A 26,601-nucleotide genomic window follows, 5' to 3' on the forward strand; every position below is an offset into this window, starting at 1 on the left:
AAAACCAGAAAATATTTATACCATATACCAAAATATTAAAAGTACATAACTCCAGCTGCTGAGATTGAGGAAGATTATTTCCTTACTTTCCCTTGGCCATTTTCTAAATTTTATATAATGAATATGTAGCACATTTATAATAAGAAAAACACATTTTTATCTTTTTCTTTATCACTTAAAAAAAGTCTTGCTTGCCTATAGGGGAGGGACTAGATCATCTGATCCCCCAAGAGCCCTTCTAGCCCTCTTACTGAAAAAGCAGTACGCAGGAATGATCTTTAGAAAAATTGGAAGGATACATTTACGACTCACACTCTAAGCCTTCTGTTTTACAACAAATTCATCTCCATATCTCTCCTGCCTTCATTCCTTTAAGCTTTGGCATTCATTCCATTTCTTTATTCCCTCATACTTTCTTTAAAGAGAAGATTAAAAAAAAAACCCACACAGATTAGAGTAGTTCAGACTATGTGCATAGTGATGGCCTAGAGCAGTGGTTCTGAAGCAAAGCAGACGTCATACTGGCCTTGCCTCTAACTGTGTGGCCTTAACCAGGTTACTTAACCTAAGACTTGATTTCCTCTTCTGTACAACACAGTTATCAGCCAGCCCCTATTTCACAGGCTGCCAGGAGAACTAAATGAGACATTCGTAAAAACTTAATACAGTGCATGGGGAGTAGTGACAACTAACAAATGGGAGCTATTTTTATTATTTTTAGAGGCTAGTGGCATCTTGCATTGTACTTGCTCAATAAAATACCAAGATAGAAAGAAGTAAATTAACCATCCGATTATCAAAAGGTCACTTCTGATTTCTTTTCCCTCGTGTCCTTCTACCGCATGAGCCTTACTGAGGACACGGGAAATGCTTTCTAATCACTCGAGTTAGCACGTTTGTCTCTGCCCTCTTCCAAACCCCCACCACTGCTGACATTCACATAGCACAGATTATGTGCCATCTTAAGGACGAAAGAATCTTTAATATTATCTGAACAGCCCCTCCACCTATAAAAATTTTCCTTGCATGAAACAGTATGAATAGCTAGTAAAAACTCTTCTCAAAATAGTAGCATTTTGGACTTACCCAGAAGCAAATTTATTCAACTGCCTCAAGAAAAACAGAATCTGGGAGATTTGAGACTAAACACCAAGCGAAACAATCAATATTACATGAGAGCAAATGAAAAATTACCAAAGAGGGCTTCCCTGGTGGCGCAGTGGTTGAGAGTCTGCCTGCCGATGCAGGGGACACGGGTTCGTGCCCCGGTCCGGGAAGATCCCACATGCCGCGGAGCGGCTGGGCCCGTGAGCCATGGCCGCTGAGCCTGCGCGTCCGGAGCCTGTGCTCCGCAACGGGAGAGGCCACAACAGTGAGAGGCCCGCGTACCACAAAAAAAAAAAAAAAAAAAAAAAAAAAAATTACCAAAGAACTCAAACAAAAGTCAAGTGTACTCCAAGCATAACAAACTTTCAAAGCAAGTAATATGGGCAAACTTATTTGGGGACAGGTAATAAATATAATAATTATAATAATCAAGAGAGAATTATGTCTAAAGGTATCATGACATACTGACTTTCTCTAAGATAATTTATAACTAACATAATAATAGCCTTTGCTTTTTTCCCCCACACCTCCCAATCTCCTCTCCTTGTTAAACTTCCATTAAAGCTTAATGGAAAAATATATATAGTGGAAGAAAGTATATATTAAATATATTAAAATAGCTGGAAGAATACACCTCCATTGTTTTCTCTGAGAAGGAGGTATGGGGATTTGGGAAAGTGGAAGAACTTTCACTTTTTCTTTTGCATACATCTCTACTGTTTATGTATTTTTTTTTACAGTGAAGATTTTATATATACCTTTATATATAAAGATATATGTAAAGACTTTACATATATATTGTAATGGAAGACTATAAGGACAAATTAAATTAAGTCCCATAAAAGCCCTAGCAAGTTTCATAAATATCAGGTGAAAAAACGTCTCCACTCTTTCGAAAAATGCTTTTCAGCTTCTCATGGTATTTTTAAAGATGGACTAGCTACTGTTGGGAAAATACATTATGAGTAGGTAAGCATTAGCCGTGGTTGAAACTGGAAAGCAGGAACCTGCTAAACCGGTGATCTGATTTCACATTTCCAACTGCTTTTATACCATCTAACATATCAAGATGGAGACCATCTCCGGCTTTGACCAAGGCGTCCAAAAGAAATGGTAACAGAACCCAAACACTTTGGAAAGTGATTTCATGAAAAAGAAACTCAAAAAAGGAATATTATGAAACAGCATACTTGACATAAGCACAGGGGTATGTTCTTCTAGGTGTCTGGGGTTATTTGGATTATGAAAGGCAACCTCATTTATCAGTACAACTACTATTACCAAGAGGAAAAAAAAATCTGCAAATTCAGAGTAAACAGAATTATGCCTCCTAGATTTAGCCAAGTGAAACAACCAACAAAAACCAAACACATAAATTCTCTATGTCTTTCAGAGGTTTTTTTCCCCTTTAAACAAAGGATTTACTTTCTTCTCTTCCTGTGGCCCCCTACATTTGGATCCCTCCCTCCTACTTTGGTACAATGTATCCCTAAGTAGTTTCAATGAGTTGTGAATTAATTGTCATTCACAAGCCAAAAAAAAAAAAAGAAGAAGAAGAAAAAGAAAAAGCAAGATTAACTGCAATTGCCACTACAACTGAGAAACTTGCATCTTGCACTCTTACCATGTAAATAAGGCACAGATCCTGCAGGAACATGCCAAACACCAAGATTCTTAATTAATGGAGCTCTTTAATGTGCAAATCAGGAACAAATTGCAAGTTCTGACTTGCATTGATTATGAAAACATTAATTGAATGAGCAAGACCCTAAAAAAAAGACACAATCCTAAGTATTCAAAGAGACCAAACGAATACAAAGCTCTGGAAAACAGACAAGTCTGACCAATGTGTAAAATGCAAACCTAAAACTGAGGCCTGCTCACTAGTACACAATGAATTTAAAAACAAGAAACAAAAACCTCAACAGTTTAATCAGAAAGCAATCACCATAAAAGCATCTATTCCACCAACATCTAGCATTAAGCAGAAAAATGACTGTTCACTCCAGAAGCTCAGACACTGCTTTAAGGAAAAAAACCCACTTTATATATATACACACTTATATGTATATAGGTATAACAAAACAATGCTGTCTCTTTAAAAAGAAATTCATCCTATATAAATTATAGCCATAAACTTTTCCTGCAGTGCAGTCTAATTAATTCTTGTTCTATACACAAAGGGAAATGCTGGGTGACAAATGGGTGTGAAGCCAGAAAGCTGCCAGGTCTGCAAAACATTTTCTACTTCAATTTATAAGCAATTTTGCAGTAAATCATCAACCAGAACCTGGAATCTCAGGAATCTCTGAGTGTCCAAACCACATTATATCACTTATCAAAGAGAGAAGGAAAAGGAGTTTAAAGACATCTCATTTTTCAGTTCTAACCCACATCAAAATCTAGAAGCTCTGCATAATCTATTATTCTCTTCTATGTAAGGTTTTAGTACCAGATATATATTTTTCAAGCAAAAATGACACTATAGGTTGATGTAGCCCGTTCCTCCATCCCTAGAAGTACTGTATCATGTACCCATTACCATAAGAAATATTCCCAGAGTTATGTGGGAATAACCACACAACTATTTACAGCCCTCCCTCAATCTAAGCAAAATGTTCACAATCAAGCCAAGCGGAAGGGTTCAGAGGCAAGCCGGCGGACAAAATTTAGGCACCAAACACTCCAAGGAAATGAGTCTACGGAAGAGGAAAACAGAAACTTACAGGAAACAAAGAAGAAAGCAGGGCTGTCCCTTTGTAGTCAAACCCTTCCCCCACCCCTAACCTCTGCCAGCCACTGATCTATTCTCCATCCCTTTAGTTTTACTTTTTCCAAAATGCCATATAAATGGAATGTTAAAGTATACGTATAATATTTTGAGACTGGCATCTTTCACTAGCATAATACCTTTGAGATTCATCAGTGATTCTGCGTTTATCAATATTTTGCTCCTTTCTATTGCTGAGTAATGTACCACAATTTATCCGTTTGTCTACTGAAGGACATTTGAGCCGTTTCCAGTTTTTGGTGATTACGATTAATGTTGCTAGAAACACACACATACAAGTCTTTGTGTGGACATATGTTTTCATTTCTCTAGGGAAAATATCTAAAAGTAGGACTGCTGGATCATCTCGTAAATATACGTTTAACTTTATAAAAAACTAGCTTTCTTCCACAGTGGCTATACCATTCTGCATTCCCACCATCAATGCATGGAAGTTCCAGTTGCTCTGAACCCTTGCTGACACTTGATGTTGTCAGGTGTTTGTTTTTAGTCATTGTCATAGGTATATAGGGGCATCTCCTTGTGGTTTTAATTTGCATTTCCATCAACACTAATGATTATGTTAAATAAACATCTTTTCATGTGCTTATTTGTCATCATATATCTTCCTTGGTAAAGTTTCTGTTCAAGAATTTTGCCCTTTTTTTTTAAAGGGTATTTTTTATTGTTGGGTTTTGAGAGTTCTTCATAAGTCCTGGACACAAATCCTTTGTCAGATGAGTGATTTGCAAATATTTTCTTTCAGTCTGTAGCTTTTCTTTTCATTCTGTTAATGCGTCTTTCACAGAGCAAAAGATTTACTTCTGATTTAGTCCAATCATCAGTTTTTTCTTTTAAGGATTATGCTTTTGATGATCTAAGAACGCTCTCTAACAAAAGGTCATGAACATTTTTCTCCCATGTGTTCTTCAAAACACTTTATAGTTTTATGCTTAACATTCAAGTTGACGAACTATTTTGTGTTAATTTTTGTATGAAGTATGAGCTGTAAGTTGAAGTTCACTTTTTTTGCAAGTGAATGTACTATTGTACTAGCACCATTTGTTGAAAAGACTATCTTTTCTCCACTACCTCTGCACCTTTGTGAAAAGCCAATTGCCTATATTTGTGAGAATCTACTTCTGAACTCTCTATTTTATTCCACTAGCTAAAATAAATTTAAAAGGAACAAACCCACAAAGGAAGGACAAAGTACAAGCACACCTTGTTTCATTGCACTTCGCAGATACCCTGTGTTTTACAAATTGAAGGTTTCTGGCAACCCTGTATCGAGCGAGTCTATAGGCACCATTTCCCAACGCATTTGCTCACTTCGTGTCTCTGTGTCACAGTTTGGTTAGTCTCACAGTATTTCAAACGTTTCCATTATTATCATATCTGTTTCGGTGATCTGTGATCAGTGATGTTTGATGTTACAGTTGTGACTGTCTCGGGGTGCCACAAACCATGCCCATATAAGACGGTGAACTCAACTGACTCTTGAAATGACAACAAAGGATTTAGAACATTACATGAACTTAGCTGATAAAGCAGTGGGAGGGTTTGAGAGGACTGACTCCAAATGTGAAAAAGGTTCTACTCTGAGTAAAACGCTATCAAACAGCATCGCCTGCGACAGAGAAATCATTCGTGAAAGGAAGAGTCAATCACTGCGGCAAACTTTGCCCCCCCACCCTCCCGCCTCCCCGCAATCAGTCAGCAGCCATCAACAAGGCAAGACCCTCCACCGGCCAAAAGATTACAACTCACTGAAGGCTCAGATGACAGTTAGCATTTTGTAGCATTAAAGCGTTTTCTAATTAAGGTATGCAGATTTTTTTTTAGATATAATGCTATTGCTATTATACACTTAATAGTATAGTGTGGCCATAACTTTTACATGCACTGGGAAACCAAAACAGTCATGTGACTCACTTTACTGAGATATTCACTTTATTGCAGTGGTTTGGAAATGAACCTGCAATATCTCTGAGGTATACCTGGATAAGACAGATGACAGCAACTAAGTTTTGTAAGCTAAAAAGCCAATGACTACACGGTTATTAGAATGTCTGAAATTAAAAAGACTGACCATGCCAAGTGTTAATAAGGATGTGAAGCAAGTGGAACTTTTATACACTGCTGGGAGGATTGTAAAATGGTATAACCACTTTAGAAAACAGCTTGGCAGTTTCTATGAAAATTAAACATATTTACCATGTGACCCAGCCATTCCGTTCTTAGTTCGCCAGGAGGCATGGAAGTATATGTCCATACAAAAACATGCACACAAATGTTCACGGCAGCTTTATCCATAACAGCTAAAAACCAGAAACAAAACAAAGCAAATGTGCTATATCCATATGATACTACTACTCAGCAATGAACTACTGATATAGGCAAAAACATGGCTGAATCTCAAAATTATTGCACTGAGTGAAAGACAGACAAAAAGAGTACAAACTGCATGATTCCATTTATATAAAACTCTAGAAAATGCAAGCTAATCTACAGTGACAGAGAGTAGATTAGCGGTTGCCGAGGAATGGAGAGGGACAGAAAGAGGTTACAAAGAGGCTGAGGGACTTCTGGGGACGAGGCATGTGTGCACCGTCTTGACTGTGGGGAGGGTTCCTCGGGTGTACACAGAGCTCAAACTGTACAGATGCTGCTGACAGGTGAAGTAGGACAAGGACTGAGAACTGACCATTTAACTCAGCAACATGGTGGTCACCTGTGACCCTGAGGAGCAGTTTTGGTGGAGCAAGAGGGATACAGGCTTCACTGGAACGCATTCATGACAGAACAAGAGAAAGGGGTTCAAGACAGTGAGTACAGACAACTCTTTCCAGGGATGCTGTTTACAGGGTTAGGGTTACAGAAATGGGACCTATATGCAGTTTACTGTATGTCAATTATAGCTCAATAAACCAGGTGTTTTTGTTTTGCTTTGTTTTTGCGGTACGCGGGCCTCTCACTGTTGTGGCCTCTCCCATTGCGGAGCACGGGCTCCGGACGCGCAGGCTCAGCGGCCATGGCTCACGGGCCCAGCCGCTCCGCAGCATGTGGGATCCTCCCGTATCGGGGCACGAACCCGTGTCCCCTGCATCGGCAGGCGGACTCTCAACCACTGTGCCACCAGGGAAGCCCCAGTTTTTTTTTTTTAAGCAGATGGACAAATAACTGTGACTTAGCAAACCTGAGCTAGTTGACCTTGGTGCTGGCAGTGAAGAAAAAGAAGCAATCCCCTCACGGTCCACAAATACAATCCCAGAAGCTTCAAGAACTAGCAGTGCCAGGCACCTCTAGGAGAGTAGAGGAAGGTAGGGCTACAAACAGTCAGTACACCTCTTTACTCAGGCAGACGTTTAGAGGTTTATCCCTTGAAGAGAGTTAAACACAGGGTCTCTGGACTGGGGGACACCAGACACAGTTGAGGCAAGGGCATAATTCTCGAAACGGGGAATAAGCAGAAGTTCACAGATTGAATGCTGAGACCCCCAGCCTACCCACCTCCTACAATGCTGGCTGCCAGACAGGAGATTAGAAGTTCTCTAGCAACTAAGATCCCATAAAGAGCAAAGATCTAAAAATACTGACATGCGGGTTTCCCCACATGGCCCAGATAGATTACTTTACAATGGAAACCACAGACAAAGAGCCTCATCCAAACATACAAAGCCGCTAATCAGCTTTTGAGTACCCACTCTTGAAAGTCACCAGTGGACAAAAGATCACCAAATATTTGAAGAAAACATCTAACATATTACACCCAGGTTAAAACAAAGAAAAGAAAGCAGCTTGGAGGAAACAGACTACTCAGGAAGAACTCTTAATACTACATATATATATATATATATATATATATATACACACACATATATATACACACCAGGTATATCCCGAGAGAAATAAAATGTATGACAAGAAATAAAAATACTTAACAGATGAGAAAATAAAGCTGAGGAAATGTCTTAGGAAGTGGGCGGGGGGGGTGGAGAGAAAAGAAAGAAAAAAGACAGAGAGAAAGAACTGGAAAACGGAAGAGACAAAAAAAGAAAATCAGAGGAAAAGTCTAACACTAAATGATAGGCCTTGCAGAAAAAGAAGAGAAAACAGAGGGAAGAAAAATCGCTAACAAAATTTCCGAGGACTGAAAGATACGAGTCTCCAGCCTGAAAAGGCCTGCAGGCACTCTGCACAATGATGAAACACATCCACAACAAGGTGCAGCATCATGAAATTCCAGAATTCTTTGGACAAAGAATTCAAAACAGGGAGGAAAAAACTGTAAGATCAGGGATCAGAATGGCTTCTGACTCACCAACAGCAACTTTGGAAGGTGGAAGGCAAAGGAATATTCTATAGACTTCTATACACAGTCGGCGAGTCAATCAATTGTGATGATAGAGTAAAGGTACTTTCAGACAATCAAGGTCTAAAAAAGTTTCCCTCTCATGCATCCTTCCTCAGCAAGCTATTAGAGGGTGTGCTTCACCAAAATAAGGGAATAAGCCAAGAAAGATCCTGACAAGGAGATCCACACAAGTGGGAAGTGAAGAAGGTAATCCCTCAGATGGTGGTGCAGGGAGATCCCAGCATGACAGCCGGGCACCGGAGAAGGCTAACAGTCCAGGTTAGAGCAGGTCAAAAGGTTCTGGGCGACGGGGCTTCCCTGGTGGCACAGTGGTTAAGAATCTGCCTGCCAATGCAGGGGACACAGGTTCGAGCCCTGGTCCGGGAAGATCCCACATGCCGCGGAGCAACTAAGCCCGTGCGCCACAACTACTGAAGCCTGCGCTCTAGAGCCCACGAGCCACAACTACTGAAGCCCACGCGCCTAGAGCCCGTGCTCCGCAACAAGAGAAGCCACCGCAATGCGAAGCCCGTGCACCGCAACGAAGAGTAGCCCCCGCTCACCGCAACTAGAGAAAGCCCACACATAGCAACGAAGACCCAACGCAGTCAAAAATAAATAAATAAATTTTTTTAAAAAAAAGGTTCTGGGAGAGACTTCTTTAGGAAGGTAAGCTGGCAGAAGAGCTGATGCAACTGATTATCTTGAGGGGAGATTTAGACAACACGAGAAAAGTTCAGGCTTGAATTACAGCATAGAAAACAAAATAAACAAAAAAGTAACAGTTATTAACTCTAGAAAACAAAATGATGTGTGGGAAAGGAAAAATAATCACGGCATATATATTACACTGCTCAGCTGTGAACAGTGTTTACACAGACATAATTCTGTAAACACTGACTACTGATCTAACCAAATTACAACACAACCAGGAAGGGACAGAAAGTGTGCATGGGTGTAGTAGGAACAAGGGCTAAATCCGCATTTTCATAATGAGGAGTCAATAAATAACGCCTAACACTGAAAAATCTAGTAGAAATGAAACATGTCAATTAGAGATACGGAGATAAATTCATGAATTCAAAAAACAATAATAGTAATTTAAAATATAATTGTTGCTTTAGGAGAGTGGGTTATGTATGGCAAGGTAGTGGAGTGTACAGTCAGCAGACATTAGTTTTCATAACAAGCTCTGTAGAATTATTTGACTCTTTAAATTGTATACATGTTTAAACTTGGATAAAAATGTAAAAGAGAGGAAAAAAGTCCAGAGTAAACAGAAAAGCTGGTGGAGATAGGGATACTTCTAAGAACTAAAGTGAATATAAAACAAAAGCAAAAGAACTTTAAATGTACATAATATACTCTAAGTATATTAATTATATAGAAAAAGAACACTCAGAAAACAAAAGATCTTTTAGAGATTAAAAATATGATTGCAGGATTAAAGACCTAAATGTAAGGCCAGAAACTATCAAACTCTTAGAGGAAAACATAGGTAGAACACTCTATGACATAAATCACAGCAAGATCCTTTTGGACCCACCTCCTAGAGAAATGGAAATAAAAACAAAGATAAACAAATGGGACCTAATGAAACTTCAAAGCTTTTGCACAGCAAAGGAAACCATAAACAAGACCAAAAGACAACCCTCAGAATGGGAGAAAATATTTGCAAATGAAGCAACTGACAAAGGATTAATCTCCAAAATTTATAAACAGCTCATGCAGCTCAATAGCAAAAAAACAAACAACCCAATCCAAAAATGGGCAGAAGACTTAAATAGGCATTTCTGCAAAGAAGATATACAGACTGCCAACAAACACATGAAAGAATGCTCAACATCATTAATCATTAGAGAAATGCAAATCAAAACTACAATGAGATATCATCTCACACCAGTCAGAATGGCCATCATCAAGAAATCTAGAAACAATAAATGCTGGAGAGGGTGTGGAGAAAAGGGAACACTCTTGCACTGCTGGTGGGAATGTGAATTGGTACAGCCACTATGGAGAACAGTATGGAGGTTCCTTAAAAAACTACAAATAGAACTACCATATGACCCAGCAATCCCACTACTAGGCATATACCCTGAGAAAACCATAATTCAAAAAGAGACATGTACCAAAATGTTCATTGCAGCTCTATTCACAATAGCCCGGAGCTGGAAACAACCTAAGTGTCCATCATCGGATGAATGGATAAAGAAGATGTGGCACATATATACAATGGAATATTACTCAGCCATAAAAAGAAACGAAACTGAGCTATTTGTAATGAGGTGGATAGACCTAGAGTCTGTCATACAGAGTGAAGTAAGTCAGAAAGAGAAAGACAAATACCGTATGCTAACACATATATATGGAATTAAAAAAAAAAAAAAATGCCATGAAGAACCTAGGGGTAAAACGGGAATAAAGACACAGACCTACTTGAGAATGGACTTGAGGATATGGGGAAGGGGAAGGGTAAGCTGTGACAAAGGGAAAGAGAGGCATGGACATATATACACTACCAAACGTAAGGTAGATAGATAGTGGGAAGCAGCCGCAGAGCACAGGGAGATCAGCTCGGTGCTTTGTGACCGCCTGGAGGGGTGGGATGGGGAGGGTGGGAGGGAGGGAGATGCATGAGGGAAGGGATGTGGGAACAGATGTATATGTATGACTGATTCACTTTGTTATAAAGCAGAAACTAATAAAAAAAAATTAAAAAAAAAAAAAAAATATGATTGCAGGCTTCCCTCGTGGCACAGTGGTTGAGAGTCTGCCTGCAGATGCAGGGGACATGGGTTCGTGCCCCGGTCCGGGAAGATCCCACATGCCGCGGAGCGGCTGGGCCCGTGAGCCACAGCTGCTGAGCCTGCGTGTCCGGAGCCTGTGCTCCGCAACAGGAGAGACCACAACAGTGAGAGGCCCGCGTACCGCAAAAAAAAAAAAAAAAGAACTAGGAAATCAAACTCAAAATTTTTCTGAACACAGACACAGAAAATCACAGAAAGATGGAACATGTCAGAGAAAAAAACAACACTAATCCAGTTTAATACCTAAAAGAGAGCAGAGATGATGGAGGGAAGGAAATTAGCAAAGAAATATGAGAAGAGATTTTCCCAAAACTGAAAGACCACACAATCTTCAGATTAAAAGGGCCCAGTAAGTACTCAATAAAATGAATAATAAAGGACCCATACCTAGACATAGCTTCGGGCAATTTCAGAAAACCAAGAATAAACAGAAGATCCCAAACATTTCCAGAGAACAAAAACAAGTCACCTACAAAGGAATGAGACTCAAACCAGCAACCACCTTCTCTTGGACAACATCTGGATGAGAGAAGACAATAGGGCATGTGGAAGGCTGAACAATGGTCCCCAAAGACATCCACATGCCATTCTCATCCCCAGAACCTGTGAATACGTTACTTTACAAGGCAAAAGGACTTCCTCGCAGGTGTGATTAAGTTAAGGATCTGCAATGGGGAGAGGATCCTGAGTTAGCCAGGTGGGCCCAATGTAAACAGGAAGTCCTTACCAGAGAGAGGCGATAGGGTCAGTCAGAAAAGGAACACTTGGTGTGATGGGATTGCTGGTTTTGAAGAGGGAAAAGAGCCATGAGCCAAGGAACGCAGGCAGCCTCAAGAAGCTGGAAAAAGCAAGGAAACAGATGCTCCCCCAGAGTCTCTGGAAGGAGCACAGCCCTGCTGACCACCTGGGTTTTAGGATTTCTAGCCTCCAGAACTGTGAGACAATAAAGTTCTGCTGTTTTAAGCCACCAAGTTTGTGGTAATTTGTTGTAGTAACAATAGGAAACTGGGACTTCCCTGGAGGTCCAGTGGGTAAGACTCCAAAGCTCCCAATGCAGGGGACCCGGGTTCAATCCCTGGTTGGGGAACTAGATCCTGCATGCATGCCGCAACTAACAGTTCGCATGCCACAGCTAAAGATCCCGCATGCTGCAACTAAGACCCAGTGCAGCCGAAATAAATAAATAATAATTAAATATTAAAACCAAAAAACAATAGGAAACTTATACAGGGCAGTACTTTCAAGTTCTGAGCGAAAGTAATTTTCAACCCAGAAATGTATACCCAATCCATGAAGAAGATATCGATATCAATGACAAAGGAAGCAGAGCATTTTTAAATCTGCAAAAAATCAGGTCATTTACTCCCCATCCACGTTTGGCACCAAACTGACAAACCGAGATACAGGAAGAGCCAGAACACAGCTCCACCCGAGAAGAGCAAGGAAAGGAAGTCCCAGGAGGACCCAGTGCGCTAGACCCAGAGAACAACCCACTCAAACTGGGAGAATGTAAGAGGAGAGACCGCACGATTTGAAGTATGGGGGAAGAAGGATTGAGATGATAAAACTGAGCTATCAGGGGAAAAAAGAAAATCTAGAGACCTAGGAAAAAAATGATATAATAGATAAACAGTCCAAATGTGAGGCAAAAAACAAAAACAAAAAAAGAAAAAGAAAAAAAACACAAAAAAAGAAAAAGAAGAAAAAAACAAATGTAAAGCAAACTAAAATACAGCATGATTTTAAGCAACTGATGGAGGGTTATAAAAAATCTACTTGAACCAGGAACTAGGCACTTGTACTGAACTAGCAACATACTCCTACAGACAGGCCTCTGAACACACGGGGAAGAAAAAGTCATTTTCCAGTCCCTCCCTGCCCTGGTATTATACCCTTATTTACACGGTAAGAACATATTGTAAATGCAGTTGACTGGTTTTCAATTCCCAGGGTCAACATATGGATAGAGCACGGGAATCTTGGTTGCAGTTGCAGGGAAGAATGTAAAAATGTAGTGGAAGAAGAATGGAATGACTACCTCATACCTTTTCCTCCAAATTTCTACCACCTCCTTCCTTACTCCTCATTCGCAATGTATGACCTTGGTTTCTTTCTATTTCAAAGAAAATAGAACGAGCAAAAGAGAATTTTCGGAGACTCCTACCTATCTGTGTCTACTCATATACTGTCTTCCCACATGTCACTACGATTAAACTGTCCCCACTATCAAAGGCCACCATTCTCTAAGGATGTCCTAGTCCCATCTCACATACCTCCTCAAGGACATTGCTACAGATATCCCCCCCATCATCATCAATTTCCCCTCTGCTGCATCATTCTTATCAACATACAAACATGCTGTTATTGCTCTCATCTCAAAAACAAAACACTCATCTCGACTCCACATCCTTCGCCATCTAACCTCCCATTTCTCTGCTCTCCTCTAAAGTAACATTCCTAGAAAGAGTTGTCTATACTCACTACCTCAGATGCCTTTTTCCCGTCCTCTCACAAACCCATCCCAGTCAAGCCTGCATCCCTCCCACTCCACCAAAACTGCTCATCAAGGTAGAGGATGGCCACCATGTTGCTAAATAAAATGGTCACTGCTCAGTCTTCGTCTTAACCTGTCAGTAGCATTCTCATCTTTCATACCAGAGGATAAAGAAATCAAGAAATAGAGATCTAAACAAATTATTTAAAATTATAAAAGGAAAACGAAATAAAATGAGACTGAAAGTAAGGCAAAGGACTGTTGTCTTCCTGAATGCTTCTGTGCTATTTATCATATTCATGTATAATTTTAATAAAGTGATTTAAGGATAAGTGTTAAGACACAAATAACAATAATAGAGTAGCATCTTTTTGCAGTGGTCAGGTTCTAAAGTCTGAGCATAAAGCAAAAATCAAGTTCTCACAAAACTGCTTTAAAAATCCCGAAAATTGCCCAGAAAGTACAGCGCCACAGTCTCTGTGCAAGTTCAACATGGTCAGTTTTTCCCCTCAAACACTACAGCCGCTTCGTCGATTAAACACAAGATGATTATGTTTGGGGACCGTGCTGGACAGAGACTGCAGGCTGTAACTGTAACCACTAGATTCGCAGTCTGTCTGACGAGATGCTCACTGGAGAGGTACCCGGAACAAAGAATAACTATGGCAGCCACAGATTCCACCTGCCACCCATGCTTACTCCAGGGCGTGAGCACGCTGAAAAAGACGGCAGGCAGAATCACCGGCACTACTTACGCTGTTTCTCTCTCCCTCTTTTTCTTTTGGCCAGGCATATATGGTTAAAGGTGAGGTCATAAAATGTCCATATAAAGAGACTCCAACATACACTGATGTGTATGGCTTCACTGTGAATCCAGTGGATAAGGCAATCCTACTACATATGTTACTACTACTACGATGACAATGATGATGACTATTACTTACTACTAGTACTACCTATTACTACTACTGCCTACTACTAGTACTACTACAAGTCCGGGTTGCTTCCTTATTTAACTCATCACAATTAAAGATTGTTTCAGGCCTGAAGACAACCTTAATTCCTAAGAAACCCAAAACAATAAAACAAATGTTCTGATGAGATTGGCTGCAGTAGTTTTCGAGCTTCCACAGCTCTGTGAGCCATCTAGGGCTCATCTTTTCAGAGTGGGTGAAAGAATCTGACACTCTCCTCCTGGGTCCCCCACCCGGTTGCTTTGGAAAAGCACTTGCTCTGTTGACCCCACTTTACTTTCTACATAGTTTAAATGCCTAATTAACCACGTTGGACAAATTAGGTAGTAGCTCAATAGGGACCAAAAGTCTTCCTACGTAGAACTCATTCTCTAAGAAACAGACCAAACGTAGCATAGATTTCAAAGCTAAGTCAAGAGGTATTACGTAAATATCAAACAGAAAGTTATCAAGAAATGATTGTCTTCATTTCTCACCTACAGTTTAGGAAAAATAAGAGGATCAATAATACTCTGTGGTGGCACGAGTCCAGGAAAACAACTGTTACAGATGAGAATTAAATGGTTATAATTCTTCTAAGGGCCAACTTGGCAGTATCTTCCAAAGGCTTAAAAAAGAAACAAAAGTACAATCCCTTTGTCCCAGCAATCGAATTTCCAGGAATGTAGATCTGTGCTGTCCAAGTCAGTATCCACTAGTCACATGTGGCTACTGAAGACTTGAAATGTGGTTAGCCCAAATCGAGATGAACTAAATGTAGAATACACTCTGGATTTCAAAGACTTGACATGAAAAAATATACGTAAGATATCTCATTAGTATTTAAATATTGACTATATGTTAAACTTATAATATTTGTTATATACTGCATTAAGTAAAATATGTTACAAAAATTAATTTTACCTGTTTCTTACAATTTTCTAAAAATTTGATTACTAGGAAATTTAAAATTCGTATGTGACTTGAACCGTATTTATATTGGACAGTGCTACTTTTAGGCAAAATGCTCCAATATGTACGTACAAGACTGTTTATCAAAGCATGCTTTATAAAAGTGAAAGGCTGAAATAAACCTGAGTATCCATCAATACAGATTGGCTAAATAAACTGCAGTAAATCAATAAAATGGAATATTCTGTAGCCACTGAAAATGCTGATGTACATCTCAATATTCTGACATGAAATATGTTAAGTAGAAAAAAATAAGCTTACAAAATAGTACATATGTGTAAGATTCCATGTTTGTTTAAAAAAGTGTGTGTATGTATGTGTGTGTAAACACAGAAAAAGGTCTGAAAGGATATTCATCAAAATGACAACTGTTGGTTACCTCTGGGTAGTAAGATTACAGGTAATTCTTATTTTCTTCTTTATGCTCTTATGCATTTTCTGAATTTCTGAAGTAGACATGACATGATTTTATAATTAGAACAGTAAAGCTATTTTAAAAAATAGTAGCCATCAGCTGAAACAAAAAGATCCATCTTCCTCACACCATCTTGGCTAGATGAAGTCTACAGTAATAAGAGTCCTTAATCCTACACAATGCTGCACTTGGAGAAGCTTGCAAGTGCCTTCGTCCCAAGCAATACTTAAACCTATCCCAAGTAATTACGAATATTCCAGGGTTCTACAGATCATTTGTGAGAACTCGGTCATGAACCCACAAAGCGTTAATCGAGCTAACACTGAAATAGATGTTCATGGATTTGTCACCTAAGGCAACTAAGTGATTAACAAAGGGGGAAATTTTGCTGACAATATTGGTTGCCTATGGGATAGGGGACTGGGTGGCAGGGGTACGGGGTGGGAAGGAGGATTTCCTCTACAGAGTCATTAGCATCTTTTGAATTTTGAGCCATGTGAATACACTGCCTACTTAAAAATAAATAAAATTTAAAAAACAAAACAGAAACATTATCTATCAAGATTCCGATTGCCATGACTTACTCAAAATTTTAGAAGTTGTTCTTTAAGGTGTCTATTAGTGCTGTGGTCAAATTGGCATTAAAATGTTTAGTCTCTTCAAGTCAAAATAGTTGAGGGGCTGGGGGAAGGGCCACAGAGGGATGAGCGGGTGAACTGCAACTAGAAGTGGGAAGATGGGGGGTGGGCACCAACAAAACGTAACTTCTTAATAGTGGAATTTGTGTTTATACTCTTAAGCAAGTAAAAAAGCTCGACACTTCCTCTATATTTATATTACATTATACTGTGTTCTTGGGGGGTTTTTGCTTATAGGAAATATCAAAATGTCAACCATTGTTTCTATTAAAGGTCTTTAATGATATTGCATTTTAGACCTATAATGAAACATGGTGCTCACTGCAATCTGTACTGCATCTCATTAAGTACATTAATAACATGCATTTCACTAAAAGGTCAACTTATTATGGCTGAAGTTTGGCTTCCCTTTAATCATTTCATTTAAAGCTATAGAGCAAACTCTGAAAAGACAATAGAGAGCACCTGTTACAGGAATGCTCTCTCAATTCCCCCTCCATTCAAACCAGTTATGCTTATTAAGAAATCACTGTTAGTGTTTTTGTGTGGGATGATATTGTGATTTTTTTTAAAAAATGCTTTTCTCTTAGAGATCCATGCTGATTTACTGATAAAATGATAGGATGTCTGGTGTTTGCTTCAAAATAAAGCAGAAGTAGGGGGTGAGTTAGTGTAAGTAGATGAAATAAGATACGCCGTGACTTGATAAGTGTCTAGCTGGTAAAGATATATGGGTTCACTATACAATTCTCTCTACTTTTATATAGGTTTGATATATTCCATAATGAAAAGTTTTAAACAACTCATGCTGAGGTTTCCTTAAATAACATGCCTTTTTCCTTATACATTGCTGCTACCAACATAAAAGAACTGCCTCCTAATGCTATAAGAAAATCAGAGAGGAAAAAGCTAACCTCTTTAGAGGAATGGTTTTGTGCATGGAAAATCCCTTAATTTTGCTAAGGTTACTTCATGACTTACCACTTACGCAACTACTAAATATCAAAAAATGCCTCTGAAATTATTTCACATCGAGAGGTATAATCACCAACATGTAATATCAGGGTGATTTGAGGACTAAGTGTGTTGGGGAAGAAAGGAGATATTTGTTTAGTTTCTGAAAAGTAGAGTTTAAGGTGCTTAGGGTACAAAGGCATGCTGCTCAGGACTTGACTGTGGCTGAAATACAGCTGGAAGTCTGCTCTGTTCTAGAGGCTACTGTTAGGACTATGAGAGTAAATGACAGAGCCAAGGAGAGAATATGCCAAGAAAACACAGCCTGAGAACAGGATCTTAAATGCAGTGAAACTGACACTGAGAGGATAAAAGAGGAGTCAGAAAAGCAGGAGAACCCACACATCACATGCAGTAGCGCCAAAACCTAAGGGAAAAATTTCAAGGAAAGGTTGAAAGCTTCACGGAGGCAGCAGCTGGGTCTGGCAATAAGGAAATGCCTGATCACCTTCTCACAGTCATAGAGGCCAAAGCTGAATCGTATTACAGTAGAATATAACACTACTGGGCTTCCCTGGTGGTGCAGTGGTTGAGAATCCGTCTGCCAATGCAGAGGACACGGGTGTGAGCCCTGGTCCGGGAAGATCCCACAAGCCGCGGAGCAACGAAGCCCGTGTGCCACAACTACTGAGCCTGCGCTCTAAAGCCCGCGAGCCACAACTACTGAGACTGCATGCCACAACTACTGAAGCCCACATGCCTAGAGCCCATGCTCCGCAACGAGAAGCCTGCACACCATAACGAAGGGTAGCCCTCGCTCAACACAACTAGAGAAAGCCCGCGCACAGCAATGAAGACCCAATGCAGCCAAAAGTCAACAAATAAATTTATTTTAAAAAATAATAATAAAAGAGGGCTTCCCTGGTGGCGCAGTGGTTGAGAGTCCGCCTGCCGATGCAGGGGACACGGGTTCGTGCCCCGGTCTGGGAAGATCCCACATGCCGCGGAGCGGTTGGGCCCGTGAGCCATGGCCGTTGAGCCTGCGCGTCCGGAGCCTGTGCTCCGCAACGGGAGAGGCCACAACAGTGAGAGGCCCACATACGGAAAAAAAAAAAAAAAAAATAATAATAATAATAATAATAATAATAATAATAATAATAATAAAAGAATATAACACTACCCATTTTCCAGAACAAGTGGTTAATTTAAATCATACAGGGAATCTGAACACTAACAAAAAGTCAAAAAACACTGGAGACAGTGGGGACGATGGTTAGTTACAGTGACGACCGTCACTCACGGGGCTGAACACTGCCAGATGCCTATTTCCGCAGAAGAGAACACATGTACGTAACATATGCGGTGCGCAGTGTGCCAGACACTGTGCTAATGCTTTATATCGATTACGTCCTTTAATCTTCACAATCATATTATCCCCATCTTACTGTGAAGTTAAGTAACTTGCTCCAGGTCACTCAGCTAATCCACTGCTGAGATGGAATCTAAACCCAGGCAGTCTGACCTTACTGTAAGACCAACCAAAGTGAAAAGAGATTTAATTAAAGAAATGAAGTTCCAGTGTTTGTTCTGGGGTCAGTACACATTCAGCCTATGTTCCACACCAGCTGTATAACAGAGCATAAATTGTTCACCCACAGTAACGTAACCAAGAAGTTTTTCTTAAACTCTGCTCACCAAGATAGGGAAATACACAACGTATTATATCATATTGTCATAAAGGTAGAAACAAGAATTAGCTACCCTTCAGATGCATAGAAATTCTGGTAACCAGAAAACGCTCCTAGATAACTAATAAGGACCTACTGTATAGCACAGGGAACTCTACTCAGTACTCAATTCCACAACGGCCTATGTGGGAAAAGAATCTAAAAAAGAGTGGATATATGTATAACTGATTCACTTTGCTGTACACCTGAAACTAACACAACATTGTAAATGAACTATACTCCAATAAAAATTTCAAACAAAAGAAAACTCTCCACCCTCCCACCTTAGAATATGTGAGACCAAATAAACAGTCCTTTCTTCTCCCTCCTCCGCTGCAACCCATCTCGTCAGATTAGGAGACATCTGTCAGATTAACTGGAATTCATCAACCAGGCAAAGAGGCAATTGGTTAAGTACAAAAAGAGGTCGGGGAATTCCCTGGCGGTCCAGTGGTCAAGGCACGGCGCTCCCAACGTAGGCGACGTGGGTTCGATCCCTGGTGGGGGAACTAAGATCCCACATGCCACATGGCACGGTCAAAAAAATAAAATAAAATAAAATAGTTTTTTTTTTAAGTGTTTAAAATGCTCAGAACTGTTGCAAAATAAAAGTTAAATAACATTAAAACAGCTAAAAAAACTGAACTGTATCCAAGAGTAAGAATGTGTCCCTTATACCGAGCACTGATAAACCCTTAAAATATCTACATTTTGAGATGAATCCCCAAAAAAGCGGGGGCAGGGTTGGCTCAAACAAGAAGAGTAATGAGTAACAACATGGAAAAGGCCTTATTGTGAAACATTTAAGACATTTAATCTAGGTCTCATTCCAAAGGCATACCGGAAATCAGGGCACTAGGGCGTTAAAAATAACAGAGGTGTGCTCCAAAAATCTCAAAAATGCTGAAAACCACCAAGCTATCATTTATTTGAGGGAGGAAGCGGGGAAGAGCTGTTGGAGGGGCTACAAAAGACCCACGCTCACAGTATCTGCAGGGTTCCTGACTTCAAGTATGTCAAGACACACAATCTAAAGACTGGCCCTTGGGAAGTAATTCCTAATTAAACCAAGTAGTCTCCGCCAAGAAAGGTTCACACAATTCCTTACCCTAGAAATCCTACCCATTTATCTTAAATGGTTTAAGGTGATTCTACCAAGAGGCAGACGCCAAATCTGACTGCTGTCCTCCTCAGGCCCCTTCTCATGCTAACTCCACGATATTATAAAAACAAGTTTGCAAGAGCAAATGACAACACTAAGTCTCAGCGTGCAAGTAAGGGATGGAAATTCCAGCCTCTGTGCGCTCACTCCGCATCTCTCTCCTCGGCCCCAGTCCTCTGGTGCCACTGGGCACCCAGGAGGCAGCGTGGTGCCGAAGGCAGCCCCTAGATTGTAAGGCAGAAAAGCTGGAGGAGGCTGTCTCTGCCGTGCATGATCGAGCTCTGTAACTTTGGGCAACTCATTCTCTTTGGGCTTTGGCTCTCTGCTCTGTAAAATGAGGGAGCTGGGAGCCAAATAATTGCTAAATTCCTTTGTTCTTCTAAAATTCTTGGACTTTACAGCCCAGCAATTCTCTTTCACAACTTTTTCCTCCCTCTGCGGTCACCATCCTTCATCACCCTCTGGAACCCAAAGGGAGACAGGAGTAAGGTCATCTCAGCATTTTGTTCTAGAAACCACCCAACAAAGAAAGGCGTCCTTTAAGCACATGATATACACGTTAAACGAACTGAGGTTAGTCATTCACTGTCTCCCTTTCGTCCTGTGCCGGTGGTTTTTCCCTGAGCGGTAAAGCAGTAGCTCAGAAAGCCAAGAGGAGGGGAGGGGAAAGTGAGAGCAGGGCTGGAAAAAAGAGGAACAGACACGACTCAAGCACCCAACCTGTTTTGATCAAAGTTGCCTTCATTTGATAAGAGGGTTATACTGCTATTTTTTTAAGTTAAAAATCACCATTTATACCATATTATGACTAAAGCCAAGTCTTCTCAACTCTGTCGTGCTGTGAATACAATCCCAGTGTATCCCAGTGAACCCCAGTGGTTTTAAGCATCACAATATGGGATAAGTATTCTTACTGTTTTTCAAGGCACTGGCAAATTCTGGGCCACCTTTGTCCTTGAAAATGGGGAAAACATCTGGTTGAGGAAGCTGATTGGTGGTCAGCAGAGCTTTTTGTAGCTTTATCCTTCCTTCCAAGAGCTGGTCCCACAGTGCTGAGAAAGAAAAAAGAATTCCATTCCTCAGTTAATAAAATCTTCCTGGGGCAGGCAGAGGGGGAGGGACTGGAAATCAAAGCAGTCCCTAAGCAGCACGGCTTTATCAGCTTCATGCCATGGAAACACTCTATTTATTACAGGAAATAAATCCGGTGTCTGGACGCAAATTGACTTGCTACATGAGAGAGAGAATGCTACAGCCCAACGAGAGGAGACAACGCCCTTCTCTTCAACCTTCCACAGCTGCCAGAAGTACTAGAGCAGAACCAGCAAAGCAGCTGAGTGAAGCAATAGCAGGCCAAGCACAGGGGAACGGCGCTTTGGGCCTCTAGGTAAGTGGGGCACATCACCAACTAATTGGAAGGACACAGGTGAGAGCAAACAGCCACAAACAAACAAAAAGGAGATCAAATGTGGACACTCAAAATAAGCAAACAGCAAGCCGTGTACAAACCTATCTGGTTCTTCACAGCTTGGCCTTTCTCCACTTCCTCGGAAACTTTGACCTCGGAGAAGGTCATCACCACCCCGTCATCCTCACTGGTCCTGTCTTCAGCCTTGTCTTCCTCACTCTCACCTTCAAAGTCTTCCTCACCATCCCCTTCCTCCATACCACTCTCCTGCTCTTCGTCTTCCTCCTCCTCACTGCTACCGAGGTCATCCATTCCCTCAGTAAACTTTTCAAAGTCACTGATGCTCTGGACACTGAAGCCCGACGCCTTCCTGGAGTGGCTTCTGCTCCTCTTTTTCCAGGCCAGGCTACTGTCACCATCACCACACTCCTGTTCCTCAGCACTCATGGCATCCTCACTGGATTCCTCCAGGCCTAGACCCTCTGAATCTCCATCTCCAGACCCTTCCTCATCAGATATTTCTTTATCTAAACAAGGGAGGGAAGAAGGAAAAAAAGAAAAAAAAGTTACCTTAAAACAAATACTAGGCCATGTCTTTCATTTTAACTAAAGGATCATGACATCTATCCAAAAAAAAAAAAAGTATTACTGTTTTCAATGCAACTCAACAAATATTTATTACACAGCTACTATCTCTAAAATGCTAAGGGAGAAACAAAAATGAATAAAACATGGGTCCTATGGGACTTCCCTGGCGGTCCAGTGGTTAAGACTCCGCGCTTCCAATGGAGGGGGCTAGGGGTCGATCCCTGGTTGGGGAACTAAGACCCTGCGTGCCACACGGCGTGGCCAAAAAAAAATAAACAAACAAACAAACAAAAAACCAAAAAACATGGGTCCTATCCTACTGAACGGCTCTAGTGGGAAAGACAGACCCATAAAAACTATAATACAGAGAAGAACTAAAAGCACTTTGACAAAGTTTTGGTAATCAAGAGGAGGAAGAGATTTTAACTGTGGAGCAAGTGAATTTAAGCAAGGTTATAAGGAAAAGACAGCCTTTGATCTGCCACTTAACCAATGTGCCCCTCAATTTCCTTATCTGTAAAATGGGGATAAACAGTCCCAACCTCACAGGGCTGTTGGGAGGATTAAATGAGATAATACATGTAATGATATGGTGGTAACATTTTCTGAGGACTTACTATGTACCAGGCTCTTAGAATTTAAAGGACTTACCACAGTGCCTGACACATGGTGAGAGCTCAATAAATATGATACTGGTCCCAGGACTGGTCTGTTTATCATTCTCTAAGCAAAGAATATGAAATGAGCTTATCATCTGGGAGCCCCAAGGACTGTATCAGGGACTAAACCATGGATATCACAACATGAGTGACTGTTTCTTTTATATTATCTGTAGATTCTCAACACGGTCCCTCTGACCTCTCCAAAGGAAAACAAATAGCATCCACTCAATAATCACCATATCCCGCCCCCTCCTTCCACTCTGAGAAACTCACAATCTTTAAAACTATAAGCTCACATCCTCCTAACTGTTGGAGGGAACAGGGAAGGATTATGAAATTTTTACATTGGCAAAAGATGAGTGTCACAAATTAATATTATCCAGTGACTCGATGCAAGACTTGACAAACCAAAGGAAAAGGGTCAAAATCCATGAGTAGCATGCTCATCAGACACAATGCTTTTTCAACACATAGCCCTCTCCAAAATCCAAATATGCAAGGCCTTTTCTCTCACTCCATTTTAGGGTGAGCCATTAGTGCAAACATTAGGAGTATAGCAACTTAATAGCTCCAGACTTCAGATTCCTTACCAAGTGAAATTCAGTACTTCAAAGGGCCCTTTCTAATGCCAAATCAGTGGTTTCTCCTAAGACAGTAAGTGGGGCATCCGGACTAGTTCTGCAGAGAGCATCAAAAAAAAAAAAAAAAATTTAACCCCAAAAAATCAGGAAAGAAAGAGTACCATGGAAATACGTCTACTCACCAGATGAACCTGGCAGAGTCTGCTCCCAATGGTCTGCCTTCCAAGCTCTTCTAGAGGTGGTCTCGCCAGAGTACCTCTTGTCTGTGTCCAAGAGGGAGGCTGATGCCAGCTTTCTAATGCTACCCACCGCCAGGAAATCATCTTCCCCATCATCAAACCTGTCAATCACTCTGGCAGCAGTGGCTGTCGGGGGAGGGGGAAAAGTAATCAGAATCTCCTGGTTAGAACAAACTTTAATGGTAACCCTGTTGAGCCCTTTAAATTCACGCTGAACGTCCTCTACAAAATCCCCACCAACTTCCAAGAACAGGGACGTCATCACCTCCCAAGGCAGACCACTTGCTACCTTGCTGCTGCTGTTCCTGTACAGAAAGCTGACTCTCTGCATCTACTAGAAGGATGTATTTCCATGCCTTGGATCATAGAAAACTAGTCTAATCCCTCTTCCATGTGTGACAGTCAGCTCAAATATTTTAAGTCAGCCATCATCATGTTCTATCCCACTCCAGCCCATCCCTCAGGGAGTTTTTTGTTTTTTGGGGTTTTTTTGCGTATCCTGGCTAAACAGCCCCAGTTCCCTCAACTAATTATTCCTAAGAAACGGTCCAGCACTCACATTTATCCCTCCGTATTCTCCCTTCCTCACACTTCTCTGACTCAAGCCTAAAGGAGGATTACTCCCAACTAGACCTTGAACATCAGCTTACAGATCAGAAATATCATTCGTCAGCCGCTAAGCAAGTGTGCTGAAGCCTGAAAGGGCTGAAACGGCACCATGGAAGCCTACTTCTTCCTTCATCCTCCAAGTAGGTTCTCAGGGACAGGCAGAGGTTTTTTTTTTAAAAAAGGATGAGACTTTTTCTTCTCATTTCTAACGCAATGCCAGTAAGGGCATCCTGAAAGATAACTTCCAACCTGCTACCAGACTCTGGCTGCCTGCAACAGCACTGGATCAACAGTTAACCCAAGCCTGAGTCCTCCGGACGCTCCGCCCACCCGAGCACCAAATCTAGAACGCGCGTCCGAAGGATTCCGAAGCCCTCCTCCCCAGCCCCGGGGGCCACCCTCCCGGGAAGCAGTTTTCCTCTGCGCAAGGGGAAGGAGAGTAGGCTAGGCGGCGAGGCCCAGCTGCCGGCCCCTCACAAACCGCCCGGGTCCGCACTGGGCCCGGCCCACGGCTCCGCACGTGGCCTTGCCCCCATCAGGCCTCACCCTCCTCCAGGTCGGCCTCAGGATCCGCCTCGCGCGGTCGCGGGTTCAACAACTGTTCCAGCTGTAGTGCTAGAGGCTGCGGCCCCGCCATGGTCACCAGGCCTCGCCCTGCGCCGCGCTACTGAATGTCGCTCTCTCCCTTCCGAGTCCTCTCGCCCAGAGACTGAGCCCCAGCACATCCAGGGACGCCCGGAGCCGTGCACCCTGCTCCCGGCCGGCAACTTCCGGAAGGCTCCCGGGAGGGGGCGGGGCTTGCGTCACTACGGGCGTTGCTAGGATGAAGGCGGAAGCGCCCGGAAGGCTGACGCGTGTGCGCGTGCGCGTGCGCCGAGGGGGTGTGTTGGGCAGCGCGGGAGCGTGCAAGGGCACGGCACCGCTGCTGGCCCCGAGTCGAGACAGCGTTGCGTGCAGCCTGTGTCCTCTTGTATAAAGTATTTGCTCAGAAATAAAGTGTAGTGTAACCGTGACCCGTGGTGGCTGATTTGGGAAGGAGGAGGAGTCAAGGGTAAGCGTCTCGACGCTTACGTGTGCTTTAGGGCACGCACAGACTGGGACCAAAAGAAGGTTTGGCATTTCACAATTTGGAGGAGTCTGGGGCCGGGCACACGCCTCTGGCCCCGCGATGGCCACGATTTGGAAATCGTGCCTCAGGGATGGGCATGTGTAAGTGTGCGGTGCACTGCTGGCATTTTTATTAATAGGAATTAGCAAGCGCTATAGCTGTGCGTAAATAAAGATCGATTCTGTAGCTTCTGCAAGTAGCCTTGTCTGTGCAGGGAAAAGGGGTGGAGTGGGGATTACTCTACTGCACACCCATCGGTATTGATATCCTTGCTGTTCAACGATGAGGGCATACTCAGACACTTGAAAGTAGTGCACAAATGCGGGAAAACTCAGGGCTACAGTTAGAGGGGCACAGGTAGACTCAAAATATAAAGACCCAATAGGATCAATTTAACTGCACCCAGGCGCATAGAAAAATACAATCCCTTTATGTGCTCTTTCCTTCATCAAGCATTCCCTGACTGCCCGCTATGTGGCAGGCACTGCTAAATGAGATACAAAGAGGAGTAAGTTAGATTCTCTTCTGGCAGTGATCAGCCTAGGGGGGCAGACAAACATGTAAACAGAAACTGCAAAAAGGGATGATCAGGGGAGTAGAAGGTGGTCTATCCTTCCAGTATCTGTTTGAGGTCACCTGTAAAGACCTAGAAGCGCCTAAATGGACACTGCCTCAAATGGATCCAGAAAACAGGGTCAGGGGTGCCCTGTGCCCTTCCTGGGAACAGCCGAGGCCAGTTGGATCCCACAGTTGAACAGCCTGGGGAACCCTCAGTTCTCCAGTGTCTCCTGTGGAACCCAAGGGACATGAGGGTCCCTGACTTCCCTAGTCTCCATACACGCCCCCAGCGTCAAGAGCAACAAGAGACCACTTGTCCCATGTCCCTTCCTAGGTGGCGGCAGGAAGCCCTCGGGGTAGATGCCCACAGACACGGGAAGGGAAAGCACTCCAGGCTAGGATGGTGGCACCCTAGGCAAGGCACTGAGGCAAAGAAAACTGCTTTTTACCACCTGCAATAGAATACAGTCGAAAACAGCTTTAAAACAAAAA

The 26,601-nt window shown here is 42.0% G+C and overlaps 1 protein-coding gene across 3 annotated transcripts in view; it reads right to left on the reverse strand.

The window, feature by feature from the left end:
• Positions 1 to 25,080, reverse strand: part of AATF (apoptosis antagonizing transcription factor) — a gene marked incomplete at its 5' end in the record, with an annotated part of 104,600 nt that extends 79,520 nt beyond the window's left edge. For 2 of the 3 annotated variants that reach the window (XM_079725397.1, XM_079725396.1), the window contains 4 exons: positions 21,271 to 21,408; positions 21,866 to 22,291; positions 23,778 to 23,960; positions 24,990 to 25,080. In XM_079725397.1, the coding sequence (XP_079581523.1) occupies positions 21,271 to 21,408; positions 21,866 to 22,291; positions 23,778 to 23,960; positions 24,990 to 25,080 (838 nt within the window). The remainder of the gene's footprint in view (positions 1 to 21,270; positions 21,409 to 21,865; positions 22,292 to 23,777; positions 23,961 to 24,989) is intronic. The other variant, XM_079725398.1, reaches the window with a different exon arrangement.
• Between the last annotated feature and the right edge of the window lie 1,521 nt (positions 25,081 to 26,601).

The sequence above is a fragment of the Hyperoodon ampullatus genome (assembly GCF_949752795.1).
Source record: "Hyperoodon ampullatus genome assembly, chromosome: 19".
Taxonomy (NCBI): Eukaryota; Metazoa; Chordata; class Mammalia; order Artiodactyla; family Ziphiidae; genus Hyperoodon; species Hyperoodon ampullatus.